This window comes from Buteo buteo, chromosome 20 (genome assembly GCF_964188355.1).
Source record: "Buteo buteo chromosome 20, bButBut1.hap1.1, whole genome shotgun sequence".
NCBI classification, from domain to species: Eukaryota; Metazoa; Chordata; class Aves; order Accipitriformes; family Accipitridae; genus Buteo; species Buteo buteo.
The window spans coordinates 25,180,356-25,200,275 of NC_134190.1; the positions used below are offsets into that span (position 1 = coordinate 25,180,356).

Below are 19,920 nucleotides of genomic sequence, written 5' to 3' on the forward strand. Positions count from 1 at the left end.
TAATCAGAAAAACTTCCAAACCCTCTAAAAAACTTGGACTCTCAGATTTACTTGTTTCATTAAGGAAACAGTGAGCTTAATTCCAGCAAAACAGATTATTAACTTTACTTAAAATCTGTACTCTAGATCTAGAGTACAGTCTTCAGTTTTGTGTTTTATGGGGGGATAAAAGGGTTAATTCATATCTTTAGGTTGAGGGAGGAAGAGAATTGACTTAGCTGGTTTGCTCTGGAAAGCTCTTCAAACTTAGGCATTTTCTTTTGTAACAGCAAAATCCCTTTGCTTGTTAGTATTACTATTCAGGTTTCTTTCCTGGTCCTTTTATTTAGTAGTAGTGAGACTTGAACAAGGAGCTATTCTAAGAATATAAATATGCTAAATCATGCCATTTTCCTTCTTTCTTTCTGAGGTTAACTTTCTTTTCTATCAAGTAGAGTCTTCCCTGCTTTTACTGAGCCTGGGTTAACTTACCTTATTGTGTGTGTATCTTAGTGCAGTATTATAATTATGGCACTTGTAAATATTAAATCAGAAGTATTCAATGTGTGGAGTTTGTAGGCTGCTTTTAGAGACTACATGCGATACAGTGGCAGTACCGGCAAACGTGGCATTCTAATTTGCTTTACCCTGTCCTTTTCCTTTTTGTTATGACCATGAATAAATCACTTTGCTTTAGTTAAGTAACTGTAGGGTAGAATGTGAGCATTCCATGGTCCATCCGGGTTTGATTCACTCCTTGTTGCAGTCTGGGGTTTTGATTCCTCGACTGCATCCTTCATAATGGCCAGTTTTCTCCTTTGTTCTCTTCTATAGTCGTCTGAGAAGAAACCTGGGCACAACTGGAAGGATAGCTTGGTCCAAGACTATTCCATGTGGGCAGGATAGGTGTGGGCTGCTCTAAATTTTGCTCCTTTCACTGAGAGCTGCTCTCTAAAGTTGTGCCAGCAGGCTTTTCAGGAGCTCAGGTTGCTGAGAATTTTCAGGTCATACTATAAAGATACTATTTTGGTAGGCTGGAACACAAGCATCTTGTTTATTTGGGGCATTTGTATTTGAAAAGCTGCCTGTGACCATTAGCCCAGGCTGTGATGCAGTCTGCAAACTCTATACAGATAGTCAGCATTATCTCTTGCAGTACTCAAGACCTAAAGTAAGCTCTGTGTGAGACCTAGTTACGGTGAAGTCAGTTTCATTTGGGGGTGGAGGGAGGGTAAGGGGAAATTTATACATGCTTGGGTAGAAAATACTGCATGGAAGGTTCTGGATAGTATGCATAAAGGGCAGAAAGTGATTGTACTTTTTTAACAGTGTCAAAATTGAGGTACTGAAGTATTTGGTATGGACCATAGCTATAATTATGTGACTGATTATATTACTTGAAAAAGTTTTACGATAGTAAGTTATTATGTTGCAGTTATGCTTTACCACTTAGTTACTATCTAGGATTTGCTTGTTTTTAGAGGAAAAGATGAAATTTTTATTTACAGCAAAGCAATAAAACTGAAGTTCAGTTGAGTTACAATAAAATGGTGGAAGTCTGCTGTGCTGAAAATATGTTGAGCTTCATAGCTGTACTGTGGTAAACTACTAGGATGTTGAACTGTGGTTCATCATTAGAAATCCTTTAACTGTGTGTACAGCTCGAGGGAGATGCTGATTAAGATGTACTTTCATTTGAGTGGGCAGCAGCTATGTAAGAGAAGACAGGAATAGTAAGTCCTGGGCGGGTGATGTGCTGCATCTTACTGTGACTTTTGAATGGTCCTATTTTCTATGGAATCTGTTAATTTAAAGACATGGAAAATACTACTGAGAAAATATTTTCCTATGTTGAAATTTGTTAACTTTTAAATAGAAATAATGAACCTCTGCATGAGATAATATTTAATGGGTAACAAATGTCTGATGAAAAGCAAGAGTCTGAATTTTCTGTCAGTTAATTGACTTAAAACAGAACTAAATAATATAAATGAAATTTATATGGCTACTGCACTAGCTTGTTTCCTGCAAATATGTCATTTAAGTGGTTTGCTTATACTGCTCAGAAAATACTGGTAACTAGTGGCAAAGGTAAAATGTGATGTGCACAGCCTGTTGTGCTAAAAATTTTGGTGTGATAAGTCTTTTTGATAAGGCAATTTTTTGGTGATAATTTTCTTTTTCTGTGAAACTGTTTAGAGCATTGTTGACATCATGAAGAAAAGGCCTTACAATTTCCTGGATCAACGGAAGACTGATTTTGACCAAGACTATGAAGAGTTTTGCAAAGAGATAAATGATCTTCATGTAGGTTTTGTGATTCAAATAAGAATTCAGTTTACTGATAAATCCTCAGGAAAACAAAAATAACTCTCTCTGAGTTACCCCCAAAGAAATTATGCAAATTTCAAAGTTTGTATTCTGAAATTGAAAAAATATTCTAATGTATCTCCACTTTAAAGCTTGCATTTATTATTTAACTTTCAGACCAGTTTCATGCAATAGGCTGGAAGGGGCCTTGAGAGCCTCCAACAAAAGGAGTTTTCATTAGTGTACTTTATTTGGAGGTTATGCTAGCAAGAATAACACAAAAATGGATGATTTCATTGGGTGAATGGGGACATAGCACAAATAAGATAATTACCTTTCCCATAGTTCTGAAATCACAAGCTGGTGGAAGGAAAGAGTATCTGTAGAAGAAAAAAATTAAAATAAATGCTTGGCTCACTGGCTGCCGAAGAGGCAAGCAAGCATTCTTTGAGGGCTCTCAGCATGGTGTAACATTTGAGGGTACAAAAGCTTTTGTTGGTTGCACAGCTGTGGTGGGAACTTGGAAAGAAAAAGCCTTGAAAGTTGGTTGTATTTTATTTAATTCTTGAGGGAAGGAAAAAAGGGAAAATTGGTACTTACTGAGGTTACTTTCACAGAAAAAAATTATGTTCTAATATAGTGCATGATAAATCCTGTCAAATAATACTTGGCATATTTGAGGTGTGTGCCTTATGTAGTTCTCTGCTGTAGAATTATTTGTTCTCCTTCAGGGTCAATTAAGGATTTTCATGGACATCACCTTTGAAAATATTCTGAACACTGAAAGAGCACTGAATATGTTGAAGAAATTTGAAAGGTACTATGTCCTATCTAGATTGCTAGAATTCTGCCAGGCAATGGAAGTAACACTTTGAGGATGGTGGGAAGTTGGGAGAGCAGAGCAGGAGGCATCTTCTTAAATACAAACAAAACCCCCCTTGACCTCCTCTCACTGAACTGTTCAGCTCTGTTAAGGGATGTCTTCTCAGCAGTGTGGATGAATAAAACCCATATTTTTTGTATCGGAAAATGCAAAATATAAGTGGACTTTGAACTACTTCTTTCAAAATTAGCATAAGTGCAGGAATACTTTATGGCTGTTAGCATATTTGCCTTAGTTTTGTCCTTGAACAATGACATTAATTTGTTACCACAGTGCAGTTAGGAGAGAGTAAAATGCTTGTATTAAGAAGCAGTAAAATTTGTCTTGATAAATTCGCATTGTTGCAAGGCAGCAATTATATTCTTATAATATTCTGTTTAATGGAGTAGTCTGCTAGTGGTGGATTGGTTAAAGATTGCTGCACATAATTTTAGCTCAGTGTTTGAAAACAGTGACAAAACAGAAAATGTGTGGGCTTACTTGGAAACTTTTATCATCTGGTCTAAATCTTGGTTGCTCGGAATCAGGTTGTGACAGCATTTGTTCAAGCTTTAGTGAAAACTCTGCTGCTAAAGTAGTTATTTTCTAAAGAATGGAAGAGAATCTGGAACAACTGTGTTTTCCAACAATGCATCAGAAGAATTTCAGTAGGATTGAAGGAATTTTTTTAAATGATTATTATTTTTCTAAGCAGATTACAAATCCCAAATCTTGGCATTGATGAAAAGTATCAGAAAATACTTCAAAAATACAGTCATGACATAGAAACAGTCTGTAAGATCTACACTAGGCAGAAGCAGGACCCTCCACTGGCTCGTAATCTGCCTCCGATAGCTGGTAAGATCTTGTGGGCACGCCACTTATTCCATAGGATCCAGGAACCCATGGAGTCTTTCCAGCGGCACCCAGCTGTTCTGCGAACACCAGAGGGCAAGCGCATAATCCGCAACTACAACAGAGTAGCAAAAGTTCTTACGGAGTTTGAGGTGATCTACCACAGGGGATGGCTTCAGCAGGTAAACCAGCTGATTTTGGTTAGGATATTTCTTTTAAAAAAATGTGGCTGATTTTTGTTGCTGGTAGACAAATAACATTTAGCTTTACAGACTGGGTTGGATTCCTGTTGTTTCAGGCCTCAGTGGAACACTGGGTTACAGCAGTGTGAAGGAATCTCTGGTTAATAGTAGTAGTCATGTATGCTAAGCTGTAGACTTAGGATGCTTCTTAAGTGAGGGATGGATTAAGAAAAGGTATTTCATAAGAAAGTGTTTCTGTTCATGAACAGTGCCTTACTGCCTGTAGCTGAATTTAGGAGCAATAGAAAGACTTTCATTATAACTAAGAAGTTACAATGAAAAATATTTATTATGGAAATCTATAATGAAGATTCAGTGGTAGCCTTAGCTGCTCCTCTGTCTCTGCCATGTCCCACTGACTCTGGTGTTGAGAAGCTCATGTACGGGGAGAGGAGTTCTCTCAGCTGCTTAGCTAAGGTAAAAGCAGACAGAGGTTTCCTCTGGTCTGGACAATATGTTTTGGTTTTTGAGTGATGATCCATGGGTACGCTCTGAGTGAATGTACACGTAAAAAGCATCCAGTCTCAACAGATAGAGCATCCTGTAGAATTAATAGCATACTTGGTACACGAGTGTATTTTGAGCATGATGTGGGTTAACACTAGTAAGCAGCTAAGCACCACACAACCAGTTGCTCACTTCCCCCTGTCCACCGCCAGTCAGGCAGGGAAGAAGAAGGGAAAGTAAAAGCAAGAAAACTTGTGGGCTGAGATGAGAAGTAGTTTAGTAAGTGAAGGAAGTGGAGGAAGAGAACAAAGTGTTGCAAAGGCAGTCACTCGCCACCTCCCATGGGTAGGCCAATGTCCAGCCAGTTCCAGGGCAAAAGATGGCTACCCCCCTCAAGGTCTGTCTCTCCCTTTTTATTGCTGAGCATGATGTTATATGGCACGGAGTATCCCTTTGGTTATTTTGGTACATCTGCCTGGTTTTGTCCCCTCCCACCCCCCAATCTGTTCATTTGCAGGGGGCAGAGTGAGAGACAGAGAAGGCCTGTGCACGCACTGCTCAGCAATAGCTAAAACATTAGTGTGTTATCAGTGCTGTTTTGATTACAAATCTGAAATGGAGCACCATACAAGCTGTTATGAAGAAAATTAACTCCATCTCAGCCAGACACAGTACAGAGACATTTCATTTCCTATCAACCATTTGGTAAGGCAGAACACTTTGTAGTATGAATATTTTTCAGAAGACATGGTTTACCTTAAGATCTAAATCTCATTTGACTGATTTTGCCCTCTTGGGTTTTGTACATAGAACAAAGAACATAGGCTGCCTTCATATTATCAGATGGCTTCTGTGGGAACTACTTTATAGCCATGAAATCTCTGCAAGTTTCTGCTATCCTATTGGCATATTTTCCAGCTCCAGTTTCTTTGTTGCCTTGTCAAAGACCGTGTTGTAGAAAAATTGGCCTCAGTCTCTCAAATCTCAAAAAGAAGGACCAGAATGTCCAGATAACTGTTTTGAAGGTGGTGGCACAATTAGCACCACATCTGCCTTTTGTTCTTGGAGCTCAGCCCCAACTTTTGTACAATGTGAAAATCTGTGGTGCTGATAAACATCTTCTCAAAACTAATCTTACACCAGACCTGAGACCAGAGGTTCCTGCTGTCTCTTGTCCAATCTGAATATACCAAGATTTCCTGACTCTTCCTTCCCCTTTCACACTTGCATTTGCCATCAAGGTTTAAAGGATCATCAGATTTGATTGTCTGATACTGTAGGTGGGAGTGTTTGTGTCAATTTGGTATAGTAAAACAGGAGAAGTGACTACAATATTAGAGGTTGCATAAGATGTTGTATTCAGATTGCCTTGGTTCTGGTGCGGTCTATATGTTACTGGTGATTAATCTGGTGTTGACTGTCAGTTGGGAATCAAGGAACCTGAAGAGTATTACTTCAACTGTTTTTTCATTATAGATTATGTTTCAGGTACATCAGATCTAAGTTTGGCACTACTGACTTCTGTATAATTGGTCGTCCTCCTGGGCAGTAATGAAAATTGCTGCTGTTGTACTTAGAAATGTCTTTAACTTCAAATGCTTATTTGGTAACTTGAGAAGCCCATCTTTGATTTCATGTGCTCTTCACAGAGCTGGTTTGGTATGTGCATCCCTCATGTTTTATGGAAGGGAATTGTGATGCTTCAGGAAGCCCTTGGCATTTGTTTAGTGTTTCTATCTTGGTCTCAGTTTCTGTTTTGATGCCAGCACTGTGCTGGATAGCTGCATTGTTCCAAGTATACTGATGATAGCTTTCACTGAATTGTACCTGCTGATGATATCATGTCCTTGCCTGGGCACTTTTAAGATATATTCCCTGTCTCAGCTGTAAAGACTAAGGAGGATGTATGCTTCGTGTGGGGCTATATCTGTCTCCTTTGGCTAGATGATCTGGTGATCAGATTTTCTGACACGTACCGTGCCTGATGGAGCTGTCGAGTACATTCTCCTTTCATCTTTTACAAAATGACTGTAACATCCAAGGCATCTCCCCTGAACTGGTGCCTTTCTTTGAGAGCTCCTGGTGATCTGTGATCTGATTCTGATCTGTGCTAAAAGTAAGCATCTGGTTTCTCCTGTAGCAGAGTCAAATTGCACGTGGCAGCCATATAAACTTGCTGAGCATTATCCAACCTTATACTTATTAGGTGGGAACAAAAGGAGGTGGGTTTAAACACAATTTCAAAGTTTTGGAACGAGCACACATGCCCTGAAAATACATGAAAAGTATATCTGTATATCCACTTTAACATCAATACACTTGTCTACTAGATACGGAAAAAAAAAGGGACTGCTGTTCAGTAGTCTCACTGTGGCAACAAGAGTGCAGATGGATGTGGACATGAGTGTCGTAGAACACAAGGTGGAGCTGCTGCTCTACTCCTGAACAAAAGAAAAACGAGAGGAGGGCAAGTGTCCTGTGGGAAATAAAAATGCAACAGAAATAGGGCTGTAACTCCTACTACTTTTAATTTTTCTATACAGTGGAAATAGTTAAGCTTAGTGGCACTTTCTGATATTTCCGAACATTCCCCCCCAGCCCCTCTTTTATGTTACTGGATGGTTACCACCTTGTTTATCCACTTTCTTTAATAGAATAAGATTTAAAGCCATTATTTTGTGTGCTATAGCCACTGATGTTCAACTTGAGCATATTAAAATAGTAAAATACCATGAAGTGTGAAAGTTAACATAATTCCATGGCAGTGTAAGATTTTGCCTTCAATGTACCCCTTATTTCTGTTACCAATTTCTGTTACCTTAATAATGAAAATTACACGAAAAAACCATAAATGGGAGAGGAAGAGATTGCTAGTGGGAATAATGAGTCTGAAGTCCAAAGAAGAGTGCGGTAAGATTTGGTGGTGAACTTTGCAGAAAAAAATTCAGCTCCTAATTAAGGCAGCTGTGCTGAATGACTTCGATGCTAGTGGATAGAGCATGACAACTTCACTGGCAAAACTTGATTAGATGATTTCTTGAAAAGTGCTGTGTAAAATGTCATGATAATACATGATACAGCTGAAGCAAGCAGTATAGTCAACTATATGTTAGACACTGAAAGGGAGTGCAAATTTTCAGTGTGTGTTCCATAAAAAAAGAAAAAAGTACACTGAAAGAAACCAATGGGTTCTGAAACTATTGCTTAAAAACAAGCTTCATCTCAATGTAGTGTGATACGTGAAATTTGAGAAGTTAATAAAGAACAATAAAATTACGTCAGCAAAAGGACAACTGAAAAATAGGAATAGCAGCAAAGTTTTTCATGTAGGAAAGATTTCTCTAAGGCATGACTTCTTCCTGGTATTAGCCCAGTTTTCTATGTGTGGTGGTCTGATGAATGCTCTCCCTTCTAATTACGTGGAGAACAAATGGTATTCTAATATTAAAAAGCCAATAGTGTGATTAGCATTCCCTTTTAAGAATTAAAAAAAGAAATCTATAATGAACATTAATTTTAGTCTTTTTAAAAAACTTGCCCAGAGGTTGGATATAATTAGGAGTTCCATTAAGATTGGAGCGTGGTATATCTGTTAGGTAGTGGAAAACAAGCAAGAGGAGAAACGAGGATAAGTTTATTCAAAAGATGTCTGAAGAAGTTATCCAAGAATAATTTAGTTCATCAAGGAGGTTGTGTGCAGCCTTATTGCAGAATGTGCAATAAGTTTTAAGGAAATGAGAGTTCAGATTTAAGAGGATTGAAGAAAGTTTATGGCTCTGCTTTTGATGTTGGGCTTGGAAATGCAGCCTATGATATCCAAGAACCAACAGAAAAATGTCTGTTGGATAAAGAACAGTTAATTTGATAGTTAAACATTTGGGTACATACAGATTGTGTTAATGAAGTTTTGTTGATTCCTACCACATCAATCTTTATTGTCAGCAATACCTGATTTTAGTATCTGCCAAAGTGATTTTTATGTCCAAAAAAAAAGGATTTTGTTCTACTGGCTTGTCTGATCCGTAATGATGACTTTGTTTCCTGCAGATTGAATTAACTAAAAGAGGACTTCAGGCATCTCTCTTGGTACAAGCTCCGGAAACGGGAGAATTATTTGTGAATTTCGACCCTCAAATATTAACTTTAATCAGAGAAACAGATTGCATGGCTCACATGTGCCTTGAAATCCCACCATGTGCAAGTATTATTCAACAGAAGAGAGACTGGTATAAGAAGATTGTCAACAATTTGCATGTGGGTTTATTTTAGTTATTTTATGTAGGTGTAGTGTACGTTAAGATGTCTAGGTTCTCTACATATGGAGGAGAAAAAATGAAGAACAACTATTATGCATTAAGAAAACATTGGCAAATCTATTTTTTGTCTTTATGACTGCCTTGAGGCACTTCTTAAAAGAATTTCTTGGCTTTGTATTTTCTGTGAAGTCACTTCAAAGATGCATGGGTTTAGGGAAGCTCTGCAGAGCTTGGGAAAGAGATGAGGATGGCGGGGGGAAAGGAGGCTTACAAGATGCCTTGCTCTGTTGCATGCTTTCTAAATGATAAGCAATTTATTTGTCATCCAATAATGGAGTCACCATTGGATACACTTAGTTCTGAGAGGATAGCTGGGAGGGAGGAACAGGTGGTATGCCTTTAAAAAGTGTAAAGCATTCATTTAAGTAGTAGCATAGTTCTTGCACCAGTATTTTACACAGATGTCTGTGGAATTAAAAAAGAGAAACTAAAACTTCCCTTTCTCTTATCCTTTAAATCCTTTGGATCATTTTGCCTGCCTATGAACAGATAAGGTTCCTGATGACTCAAGATGAGGATTCAAAGATAGCTGTCCAGAAAACTATAGCTTCAAAGGGCTACTTGATTCTGAAATAAGAAAAAAAATGTCATATTAAGTCATGAAGTTATTGCAAGGGTTGTTTTTTGCAAAACATGTGAAACTAGATCAGCTGCTTAAAGATGCATTAGAAACCAAATACCATATTAAAGTTCTGGTAAGGCTGGTCTAATAAAACTGCTGAAAAGTTGACTTAGATGCATTTTTTTTTTTCCTTGGACTTTTTGTCTCCTGGAGCATCCATTTAGAGACTGACACTTGCACACCTTTTTCTGTGTTGTGGTTTAACCCCAGTAGGCAGCTAAGCACCACACAGATGCTTGCTTACTCCCGCAGTGGGATGGGGGAGAGAATCCAAAGGTTAAAAGAGAAAACATGTGGGCTGAGATAAAGACAATTTAACAAGGAAAGCAAAAACTGTATGCGCAAGCAAAGCAAAGTAAGGAATTAATTTACTACTTCCCATCGGGAGGCTGGTGTTTAGCCATCTCCAGGCAAGCAAGGCTGTATCACGGTTACTTGGGAAGACAAACGCTGTAGCTCGGAATGTCCCCCTTCCTTCTTCCCCCAACTTTTATTTTTAAGCATCATGTCATAGGTATGGGATATCCCTTTGGTCAGTTGAGGTCAGCTGTCCCATCTGCGTTCCCTCCTAGCTTCTTGTGTGTCCCCAGCCTACTCACTGGTGGGGCAGTGTGAGAAGCAGAGAAGGCCTTAATGCTGTATGAGCACTGTTCAGCAACAGCCAAAACTTCAGTATGTTATCAAGACTGTTTTGGTTACAAATCGAAAACACGCAGCACATGAACCACTGTGAAAAAAATTAGTGCCATCCCAACCAAAACCAGTACAATCTACAAAGATGAATTTCCATGTCAGGTAGTATTCGCATTACTATAAAGAGCAACAAATAGTGAACTCTTGCCAAAAATAATGAAAACATTTCCTAAACGATTAGTTATGGTTTCTGAAGAATTTCAGTGATGTGTATGCAGAGGAATTTTCTTCATTTAAGTTGTGATAAATATGTGTATGTGAAGTAGTTCAAATCAGTGTATATTAACCAATGTTTTTATTCTCTGTTTATGTCAGATGATGCTAGCAGAATATAAAAGAATTAAACTGAAAATACAACACCCTGTTGAAAAACTGATGGCTCCTCAGTTAGCAAATGTAGATGATACTATCCAGCCAGGCCTAATGTTACTGACCTGGACATCCTTGAATATTGAGAAATATATTAATACGGTTTTTTACAAGCTAGGTAAGTCACTTGCCTCCTTCCATTAACTTATGTTTGTTTGTTTCTATACAAATGCAAGCTGTATTATTAAGCTTACTATGTTCTATATGATTTGCACTTAATTGCCTTATACATGAAAGAAATCAGAATTTTTACCTGTCCTGTACTTCATGAAACTTTTATATTTTAACAACACTTAACAGCTTTATAACAACACCTTCTTTTTGTCTTGCATATTTGTCAAATTTTTACTAATATGGATGGGATGGCAGTTAGGATTAAAGCAAGCATAAAGTAGTGTGCAAAAGGTCCTGTGTATTCTGAATTCAAAGAGTGATAGCTACTTTTGAAAAGAGCTCCTAGGTTTCAGACTTTTCCTAATCTTGCCTTTTGTTTCTGTAATGTACAAAAAAAGTTCTCAGTGAATAATATCTTGGCTGAGTTGGCACTGTCACTGCTCAAGAGCTTTTCATATTAACTTTTTTTTTTAACATCAGTCTCTTTAAAACTAATGCACCCACATTTTGGGTGACAGCTTTAGGAAACAGATGATCTTGTAGTCTTTTCAAAAGATTATCAGAAGACTGCACCAAGATGCATATTGTTTCTGAAGATACCAAGTTCCTTTTGCTTCAGCTTAATTACTATATCAAACAGATTTTGGTTTTTTGAAATGATGTAAGTAGTTATAGTGGGAATTTTCTTTAGTTGAAATGGCAAATTAAAATGCATTTTGGATGCTAACCTGACGTTACACTCAATTTAATTTTGAATAATACAAGTAGTTTAAGTCTGGAACAGGGACCTTGCTGCTATTTCAATTTCAGCATTGAAAGCGAATTGCTGTTAAACTGCGAAAATTCTAGTGATTGTTTTCTGTTAACTATAATTTGTCTTCAGCTTTTTTTTTGATGGATAGATATTTTATTTGTCAAAAGCTTCTGTTGCTAGTAGGTTCTCCAAGTGGTGACTAGTTCAAGCTATAGGAGAAGGAGCAGTATTCTTAGACCTCAGTTGCATTTTAATGTCTTCGTATTTGAAATGCATATACTTCAAGCTCATCTCATATATATTATATTTTGCCTATTATCTTTTAGGATATGCATAGCATATGCTAGATGAGCATATGGTATGCAAAAAATTAATTATGATTTCAGTGGTAAATGTTGCCATAAAAGTTTAGATGTTTGAAGTAAGCTGGTTAAGGTGTAGAATCCATATAAAATTAAAGGTGATAGTTTGTTGAAATAAAAAGTTAAGGAGGGCTCTGCAAAGGCTATTGTTTCAAACTTTTAAGCTTGACTTGAATATTCTGTTTGCTTCAAAAGCTGGGCTGGAGTTACTGCTTGATCGAGTGAATGACTTGGTTGAATTTCGCATTGATGCTGTCTTTCAAGATATGAATAGAGTGCCACTCTGTATGTTGCCAGAAGATGAACCACTGAGCTGTGAGGAATTTCTCCAAAAGACTAAGGTTATTAGATAAAAGCTTCATAAAGAAGAGTTCAATGACTTTGCATTACGATATTTTTCCTTTTTTATGAGATAAAAACAGTACGGAATTAATGAACCATGCGTGGGAAAATGAAATAAGGAAATCCCCACTTGCTTGGCTTCAACCTTAAAAAGGACCAAAAATACCAAATGCAAAGAGGTCTGACCTGAGATTTTCTTTTCTGAGCTTATTAATGTCAGGCCAACTACTGTATGATACTTCTTTTATGCTTTGATATCACTCAACTTAAATGTTTTTCCTCTGTGATAGCATCTTTTTTATCATTGGTGTTTGTTAGTGCCTTTAAATAAGGGAATCGCTCATCTGATGCATGTGAATAGCTCCATAACAAGTGCACTTCGGTGCCTGGGAGAGTAAATATTATGGAAATGATTGAGTACTGAATATCTTTGTTAATCTCAAGCTCTCCTGAGTTGGTAATGGGATATGCAAAATATACTCAGAAATACCTGGGTGAAGGCATTCTGGGAAGAGCCCCTTCCTTCACCCCATCAAAATATTTTTATGTTGAGATGGATTAACTGTAAGTATGTAAGTTATTAGTCAGCTAGAAAGCTGATTTAATATATATCTGAATTTTATTAAATCTCATTCTTTGATTCCTTCTCCCCTCAGTTAGTAATTTTCTTGTTTATTCTAATCATAAATACAGCTTTTGGTAGATTTTTATCACCTGTCTAGCTATAAATGGGAAATATGATTGGCTAATACTCCTTATGGCACAACCAAGTAATGTAAAATGGCAGCAATTAAAAGAAAGGTTTAATCTTCCATGTCTACATTGGAAAGTCAAGAAAATTAAGAAGCACTTGCTTTTGGGAGCCCTTTATTGGAACGAGGCTTTATAAATGTTGACTCATGATATTAACTATGGATAAGTCATGTGATTTAGGAAACAAGCCATAGCAATTTTGAAAGATGTTTATGATGTCTTGTTTGTCACAACAAAGAATCCAACACTAGGTAGTTTGGAACAAACCAATTTAAAAATAATGTTGTGTATTGATCTTGTTTTTTACAAACCTGAGGCCTTGACATCTGTGTTAACAAAGGCTGCTATGACTGAAATAGACATGAGAACTGGGAAGATAAGAACAGACGTTTGTTTTGGTTTGATAACAGGAGCTCTGTATAAAAGGTTCTCGGACTTTACATTTAAAAAGCTCGCTGGTGGAAGACGCTGCTAATGAGCTGATTAACATGTTACTTGACACTGAGGTTCAGGCCAGAAGAGAAGAGAAGTCAGTTGTAGCCACTGGTGAAATAAGGGGAAAAAACCCAGGTAAGAAGATTGAATTGTAGCTCTGTGCTTATGTTTCTTTTGCATGCTGATAGTATGTGTTGGGGGACCTTGTAGCTTAGCTGACTGAAGTATCAATCAGTACGTAATATTTAAAGACTTTTGTTTGAATTTGCCTGGATAACGGATCATCTAACAATCATCTCTCATCTGCAAAATAGGTCAGTATTATCAGTCTTAATTTGCATGTTGAAATGTTAATGCCATAGGAGCAGCTACTTACAGGCCTTGCTTAATTGCTGGACTTCCTAGAGAAGAAATAACATCTAAATTTTGGTGATAATCATGCCAGTTTGAACTGAGTAGAGAAGGTGAATAAGAGTAAAAAGACTGTTATGTTGAGGTACAGATTACAAATGAGTATAATCTACACGTCTGTAAAATTTAGCTATATTTCAGACACCCGTGGAGGTGCTGCTTTATTGTGTTTTCAAGTCCCTTAAGTCAATTTAACTATTTATGATGTTTTAGCAACAGAAGAGGATAGAAGATCAAAAAGCTTGGCTTACTCCCGCAATTCCAGTGAGATATGGGCTGGCCTGTCTCCTCCAACAAAGAGGAAGAGAATGGATTTGGAACTGTTCGAGGAAGAAGCTGATGAACTGCTTTCCTACTTCAATCACTGTAATATTGACGCCCTTTTGAAAGTCACTCGAAACGCTCTGGAGTCCATACGCAAGCGCATCCATGCATCTTCTGTGATCAACTTCTTAGGTGGCCCTATTGCAGTACTTTGCTTTCTTAGCCTATAAAAAGAAATATGTAAATGTAATATCCCAGACCTATAAAAAAAAGAGCCGCATACGTAAAAGAGGGGAAAACAAAGGGACTTTGAATAAGCTGTCTTGTCAAATCAGAATTGACAACATGATATATTTCCAAAGGAATTTTTTTTCCTCTGACAGTAGGAATGTGTCATTGCGATGCTGTTTCTCTTAGGACTGAAGGTACTGTTATGAAGCTGGATACTATATTTGGAGCTGGAGTTGATAAGTGGTTACCTGTTTGACCTTGGCTTTTACATGAAACTGTATGAAAAAAACAATAGAGAAAGAGGTGTGTTCTCTTTCTCTTACTGATTGTGTTCAGATCTTTCTACACATCATGATGGAACACTCTTCTGAAGTGTTTTCTTGTTACGTACTTTTAAGAAACGAAAATAAAGGCATTTGTATTTGGTCTGTATAGCATATAAGGCATCAATATTATGAGATTCTAAGGAGTTTTTGTGCCCAGTTTAATATGCTAACTGGGAGTACAGGCCAGATAACAAAGTTTTCTGCTAAACAGAGTTTAGCTGTGCAGAACAAGTTGAAGAGGAGCTTCATGGAGAGAAATAGCATGGCACTTTTGTGCTGCTATAGATTATACCAGTACATCTTGTAAATTACTCAGGAATCTTTTTTTCCTTAAGAAATTACACTCGATACTCAACACTAGGATATATTTATTGGTTTATATAATCACAATGCCTAGTTTGATGTCTTGAAAAATATGTGAACAATGTTTTTTTTGTTGGTTTTTTTTTTTTTTTTTTTTGTCTTTTATTAGGAAATCACAATGCTTCCAAGGAGAAAAAAAGTGCTCAACCTATAATTAGGACTAGTATTAACCTATCTATCCCTAATATTGTCATGATACCCTCTTTGGATGAGGTACAGCAGACACTCAATAAAGCTGTAGATAGTATTGTGAAAGTAATGAAAGGAGTTGGACAGTGGAGTAAGGAGAGAATATGCAAGGTTTGTGTCTTTGACAGCCTTACTTAAAACTAATGTTTCAAAACTACTGCAAATAGAAAATGAAATTTTATTTCTTCCCCAGAAGAAAATGTTAGAGAGAAAAGTGTCTATGTTGCGGTGCGAGAGCAGAGACAGTGATTCTGATGATGGAATGAAAGAGACTGGAAAGAAAAACATCCCTGGTAATGATAAACTCTGACATCACTCAGTTTGAATGTTAGGTAAATGTGATTTATACAGAATGCGTTAAAGGATATTAAATACAAAATGCATCAAAAGCGGTAGAATGAAGACTTCATAGATTTTTAAATTACCTCAGAGGAGAAATAGGGTATAATAACAATGCCAGAGCTTCCCTTTGTGATTAGAAACCAGGCTTGCCTGAAGATACTTGCCTTTGTGTGGGTTTTAGTAAGGGGGATTTTTTTGTGCCTCTCAGTGTTGTACTGCTTTGGGTCCTACCTGCAGCGTGTGAAAAGCTGTTAGGGTGTCAACTTGGGCAGCATACTAGAAATTGTGAATGAGTTTGGAAAACAATTACGGTCACTATTGCTACACAAAAGATCTTTCATGATTTGCCAGTGTGGTTTGTAACTTGGCACGTTCAAATGGCATCTTGACACTTGTGCTGAAATTCCTTTAAGAAGGGTAAGATGAACTTAAAACAAAACCTGGTATTGAATAGAAATGGCTACAGTAATTGTAGTATGGGTGGAGAGAAGATTGTGTAGAGGATAGAATAGACTAAAGTTTCTAAAAGGATCTTAAACTGTTTTGTAATCTGACATGGAATTAAGTTGTTGAATGCATTAAGTCAAGGAGATTTAAGACGGTACCTTTGGTTGCTGGGTTTTTCCTGAATGAAGTTCTGATTCAAGATGGTTCTTGAATGAATCATCTGAATTGGTTTAGAATCAAGCCAAATTAATTGTTCTACTTCGTACTTCAGGTGCTTCAAAAATATATTGAATCTATTTAGGTTAGCTCCCTCTTATACACCTAAAAAGTAGGGAAGTAATACTTGAACTGTCTAAGAAATGAAATTGTTCTTTCAAAACTAAGAATTTCTCTTGCCCGAGATGAAATAAGAAATGATGGTAGGTTCAATTTGTGAACTTATTGACCTTACTTTTATCTTTCTTTCCTTTTGAGAACTGGCTATGATCATCTTCTTGGATTTAATGTTCATTTGTATTTTAAATTCTCAGTTGTGGTCTACCCCACATTATTTCAGAAAATAAAAATATTTATGGATTTGCTCAGTGCTGACATATCAGTAAGTCACTTAGGTGAAGTGTATAGGGTAAACCTTGGGGAGGGGTGAGAGAAAATGAAAGATTATATTTGAAAGATTGCAATGGAACTTGTTCCAAATTTGGCAGAGTACCTAGATGAAGCATTTCCTAAAATTGAGAGGTTTATGAATTTGTGTCAACTATATTGGACACCCAGACTTCTAGTTGCCCTTTTGATTAATAAGAATACATAACTTTAAAATGTATGCTTATTGAAAAATAGGTCATTAGTTCTTGTCTATAGGAATTTACTTGGCCTAAACAATAAGTCTGCCTTAAAACTGCTTTTGTATTTGAATTTGCCTTTATAGATAGTGTGTCAGATGCAGCGTCACTCAGTTTATCTGATCCTCTGCAAAGCCAGAACTACTTCAAGAGTGTTTCAGAGAACAAAGAAGTTATTAAATTAGTATCTTTACTCAGCACTGCTATTAATTCTACAAAAAGGGTAAGACAATTGAGATGTTAATTTAATACCACCATCCAAGGAATATTAATGTATTACTTTTAATATCCTTGGGCAATAAGGGTAGGCATTTAAAGCAGTGATTAAACATATGAATGAAAAACTGTAGGATGGTGGATGGAAAATATGTGGCTGCAAATTTGCAAATATGCTTTGAACGTGTAACATGGTTTAAGTGTACTCTGTTCAAAAATTTATGAGGTTTTGAATATTACATGAAGTAAAACTTAGGTCTGATTAAAAACATATCTCTGATTGGTAAAACATCATAAAAAAAATCTAGGTATAGTTGAGTTGTGTGTATTTAATACTGAACTGGTAGGAATAGTACAAGTGTGTTAAATACAGTTTTATTCACATAGAAATTCTAATGAAGCCAGCATGACTTCTGGCCCATTATGAAGAGTTTATGAAGGTTTTTGGAAGAAAACTGGCTGTCAGCTTGGCATTTGTGAAGTGCTGCATAGGATTTGCTACTGCAGGTTAGGAGATAGCTTAAGGGATATGCATCATTTCTTTGCCCTTTTATTCTGTGAACTCTACTGAACTGTAGGTATTGAACCGATATTTCTGTGGGGAACTCTGCATCAGTTCCTCCTGGGGCCAGTCCAACCTTACAGTGGAGCCTTGCCAGGTGGAAATTTTTGATTCAAAGCCTTGTAACTTCAGTGGTACTAAAGCTTAACTAGCACAATGACATACAGGCTTGTGCTGAAGACTAAGGTGCAGTTGACAATGGTGGTTAGTTATCTTGGTATTTCGATACTCAGTATTTTGTAACTGGAAACTTTTATAATTTAGCCAGGTTTAAATGCTTGCAAGCACTATGTTTATGGTAAGTCAGGATGTGGATTATCTCTTGGAGCAGTTGCCTCTCATTTACTTGTTTAATTAGTTGAAGAGATAGTGATTTAACTTTGACATTTTCCTGAACTCTTGAGAACCAGAAAAAGAATTCTCTTGCACACTCCTTACATGATATTCAAATCAAAGATAACTGAATTGAGTGTACAATTTAATGTTAACATCACCAATGCTGTACATATAAAAAAAAAATTGTCTGATGTCTTCGTTATTCGAGAACGAATTGAGTTGCTGCTGTTCTTGTTATGTTGGGCCCTGGAGCTCAGGTGTCACCTGCTAGTCCAATAAGCGGTAGGGAGGAACAAGTGTACTGTATCCTAGTCTTAAAGGAGTATTTTACTTCCCATGGATTCCTAGGATTTTATTGACTGAAGAATCACTTCATTGGAAAATATGGTAACTGGTTTGACAAATTGAATGTGATTAGCATACAGTGCCTGGCAAGGCTTGTGATTGCTAATGGGACTTGCTTTAGCATAAATTTATCAGCAGCGTTCTGTTTAGTGAGGTGATGCAACCTGCTCCACTATGAAGTTATTAATGTTTTCTAACAATGAGCAGATGCTAAGAAATTATATGTATGCTATACATATAATTCTGAGAAGCTTCTAATGTGTTTCAGGAAGTTCTTACAGCTTTGGAGCGTTTTAGTTGTTACCACCATGTATGGCAGAGGGACAAGGAGGAAACCATTAATAAATTAATGATGGGAAATCCATTACTCTCTGAATTTGAATCTGAAATTCTGCATTTCCAAGACTTGGAGCTGAAAATCGATTCTGAGCCTGAATACATCTGCGTGGGAGCTATTGCACTATACACTGGTAGAGTTCAGCTTTCCACTTCTCTCTAGAGACATATACTTTCTGACTCCTGTAGGAAAGAGCGATGAGGCTCAGTTTTGGATGGGTAAACTAGATTAAAGACGGAAAGGAGAAAGAGAGAGAATGGCTGTTTGCTGTTTTGGCTGTAAATGCATGCAAACAGAACACCAATGCAAGGGTATCTGTGAGGCTCAGCTAGAGTTTTTTTTCCCACCCGGATACTCCTGCTTACTTACAAGGTGGATGGTAGATGCTTGTCTATCCTTGTCACTGACCCCCCTAGCTACATATTTCATGGGAGTAAGATGATGTTGCTTTTCTTCTTCCCTGGCTGCATGTAATGAGACAGCTGAAAAGCCTTTTATTTAACACAGTTAATTAAGTGAAACATGCGTGTTGCTGATTCCCTTTTTGCCATGAAAGCCAGGCCTCAAATCTTTATTTTTTTGTAGCTCAGGTTCCACATCACCTAACTAAATTTTGTATAAGCATTTTACACCATTATAATGGAAAGGACAGTTGGGAACTATGATGGACTGTAAGAAATGTATGCAACTGATTTTGCAGTGGGCGTCAAATCTGAGGAAGCAGAATGTTTCTTTCAGTAGGCAAGAGTGTTAACCAAATGTCTTTGCTTATATTTTAAGGCAAAGAACTAGAGAAACAAGCTGGCTGTTGCAACTCAATGGAGGTGAGGTAGTTCTGACGTTTAATAAATCAAAAAGACCATCAGGTGTGAGAGCTAAGCCTGGGAAGAGGCACTGTGTAAAAAGGAAGACACACAAGTGAAATCTGAACAGGGACTGAGTAGGTGACAGGGTTGAAATTATATACAGCTAGAATTTTATGTAACGCTTGCGTTGGCATTGATTTTCAACTCTTCTGTTGAGAACTGTGAGGAAGAAATCTGAATTTAATGGCAGAGCTTTGGAGAAATGGACTGTATTGTTGCAGAATTGGGCAGCAAATCAGCAAGACTTCAATTTTCTCTCTAAATGTTTGTCACTTGGTTCCACTGATGCTACAGATGACTTATAAAAATTAAGTGGTTGAGGGACCATTTGGTTTCATTAAATGTCAGATGAAACTTTCTGTTTCTTCAGCTTGCATAATCAGATCCT

The 19,920-nt window shown here is 37.1% G+C and overlaps 1 protein-coding gene across 2 annotated transcripts in view; it reads left to right on the forward strand.

The window, feature by feature from the left end:
* Nucleotides 1–19,920, forward strand: part of DNAH5 (dynein axonemal heavy chain 5) — a 124,564-nt gene that overhangs the window by 19,270 nt on the left and 85,374 nt on the right. The window contains exons 12-23 of one of the 2 annotated variants that reach the window (XM_075052488.1): nt 2,179–2,286; nt 3,021–3,106; nt 3,867–4,188; nt 8,743–8,949; nt 10,642–10,813; nt 12,121–12,266; nt 13,431–13,590; nt 14,080–14,322; nt 15,160–15,350; nt 15,433–15,532; nt 16,969–17,093; nt 18,598–18,799. In XM_075052488.1, the coding sequence (XP_074908589.1) occupies nt 2,179–2,286; nt 3,021–3,106; nt 3,867–4,188; nt 8,743–8,949; nt 10,642–10,813; nt 12,121–12,266; nt 13,431–13,590; nt 14,080–14,322; nt 15,160–15,350; nt 15,433–15,532; nt 16,969–17,093; nt 18,598–18,799 (2,062 nt within the window). Of the gene's footprint in view, nt 1–2,178; nt 2,287–3,020; nt 3,107–3,863; nt 4,189–8,742; nt 8,950–10,641; nt 10,814–12,120; nt 12,267–13,430; nt 13,591–14,079; nt 14,323–15,159; nt 15,351–15,432; nt 15,533–16,956; nt 17,094–18,597; nt 18,800–19,920 lie in introns of both variants that reach the window. The other variant, XM_075052487.1, reaches the window with a different exon arrangement.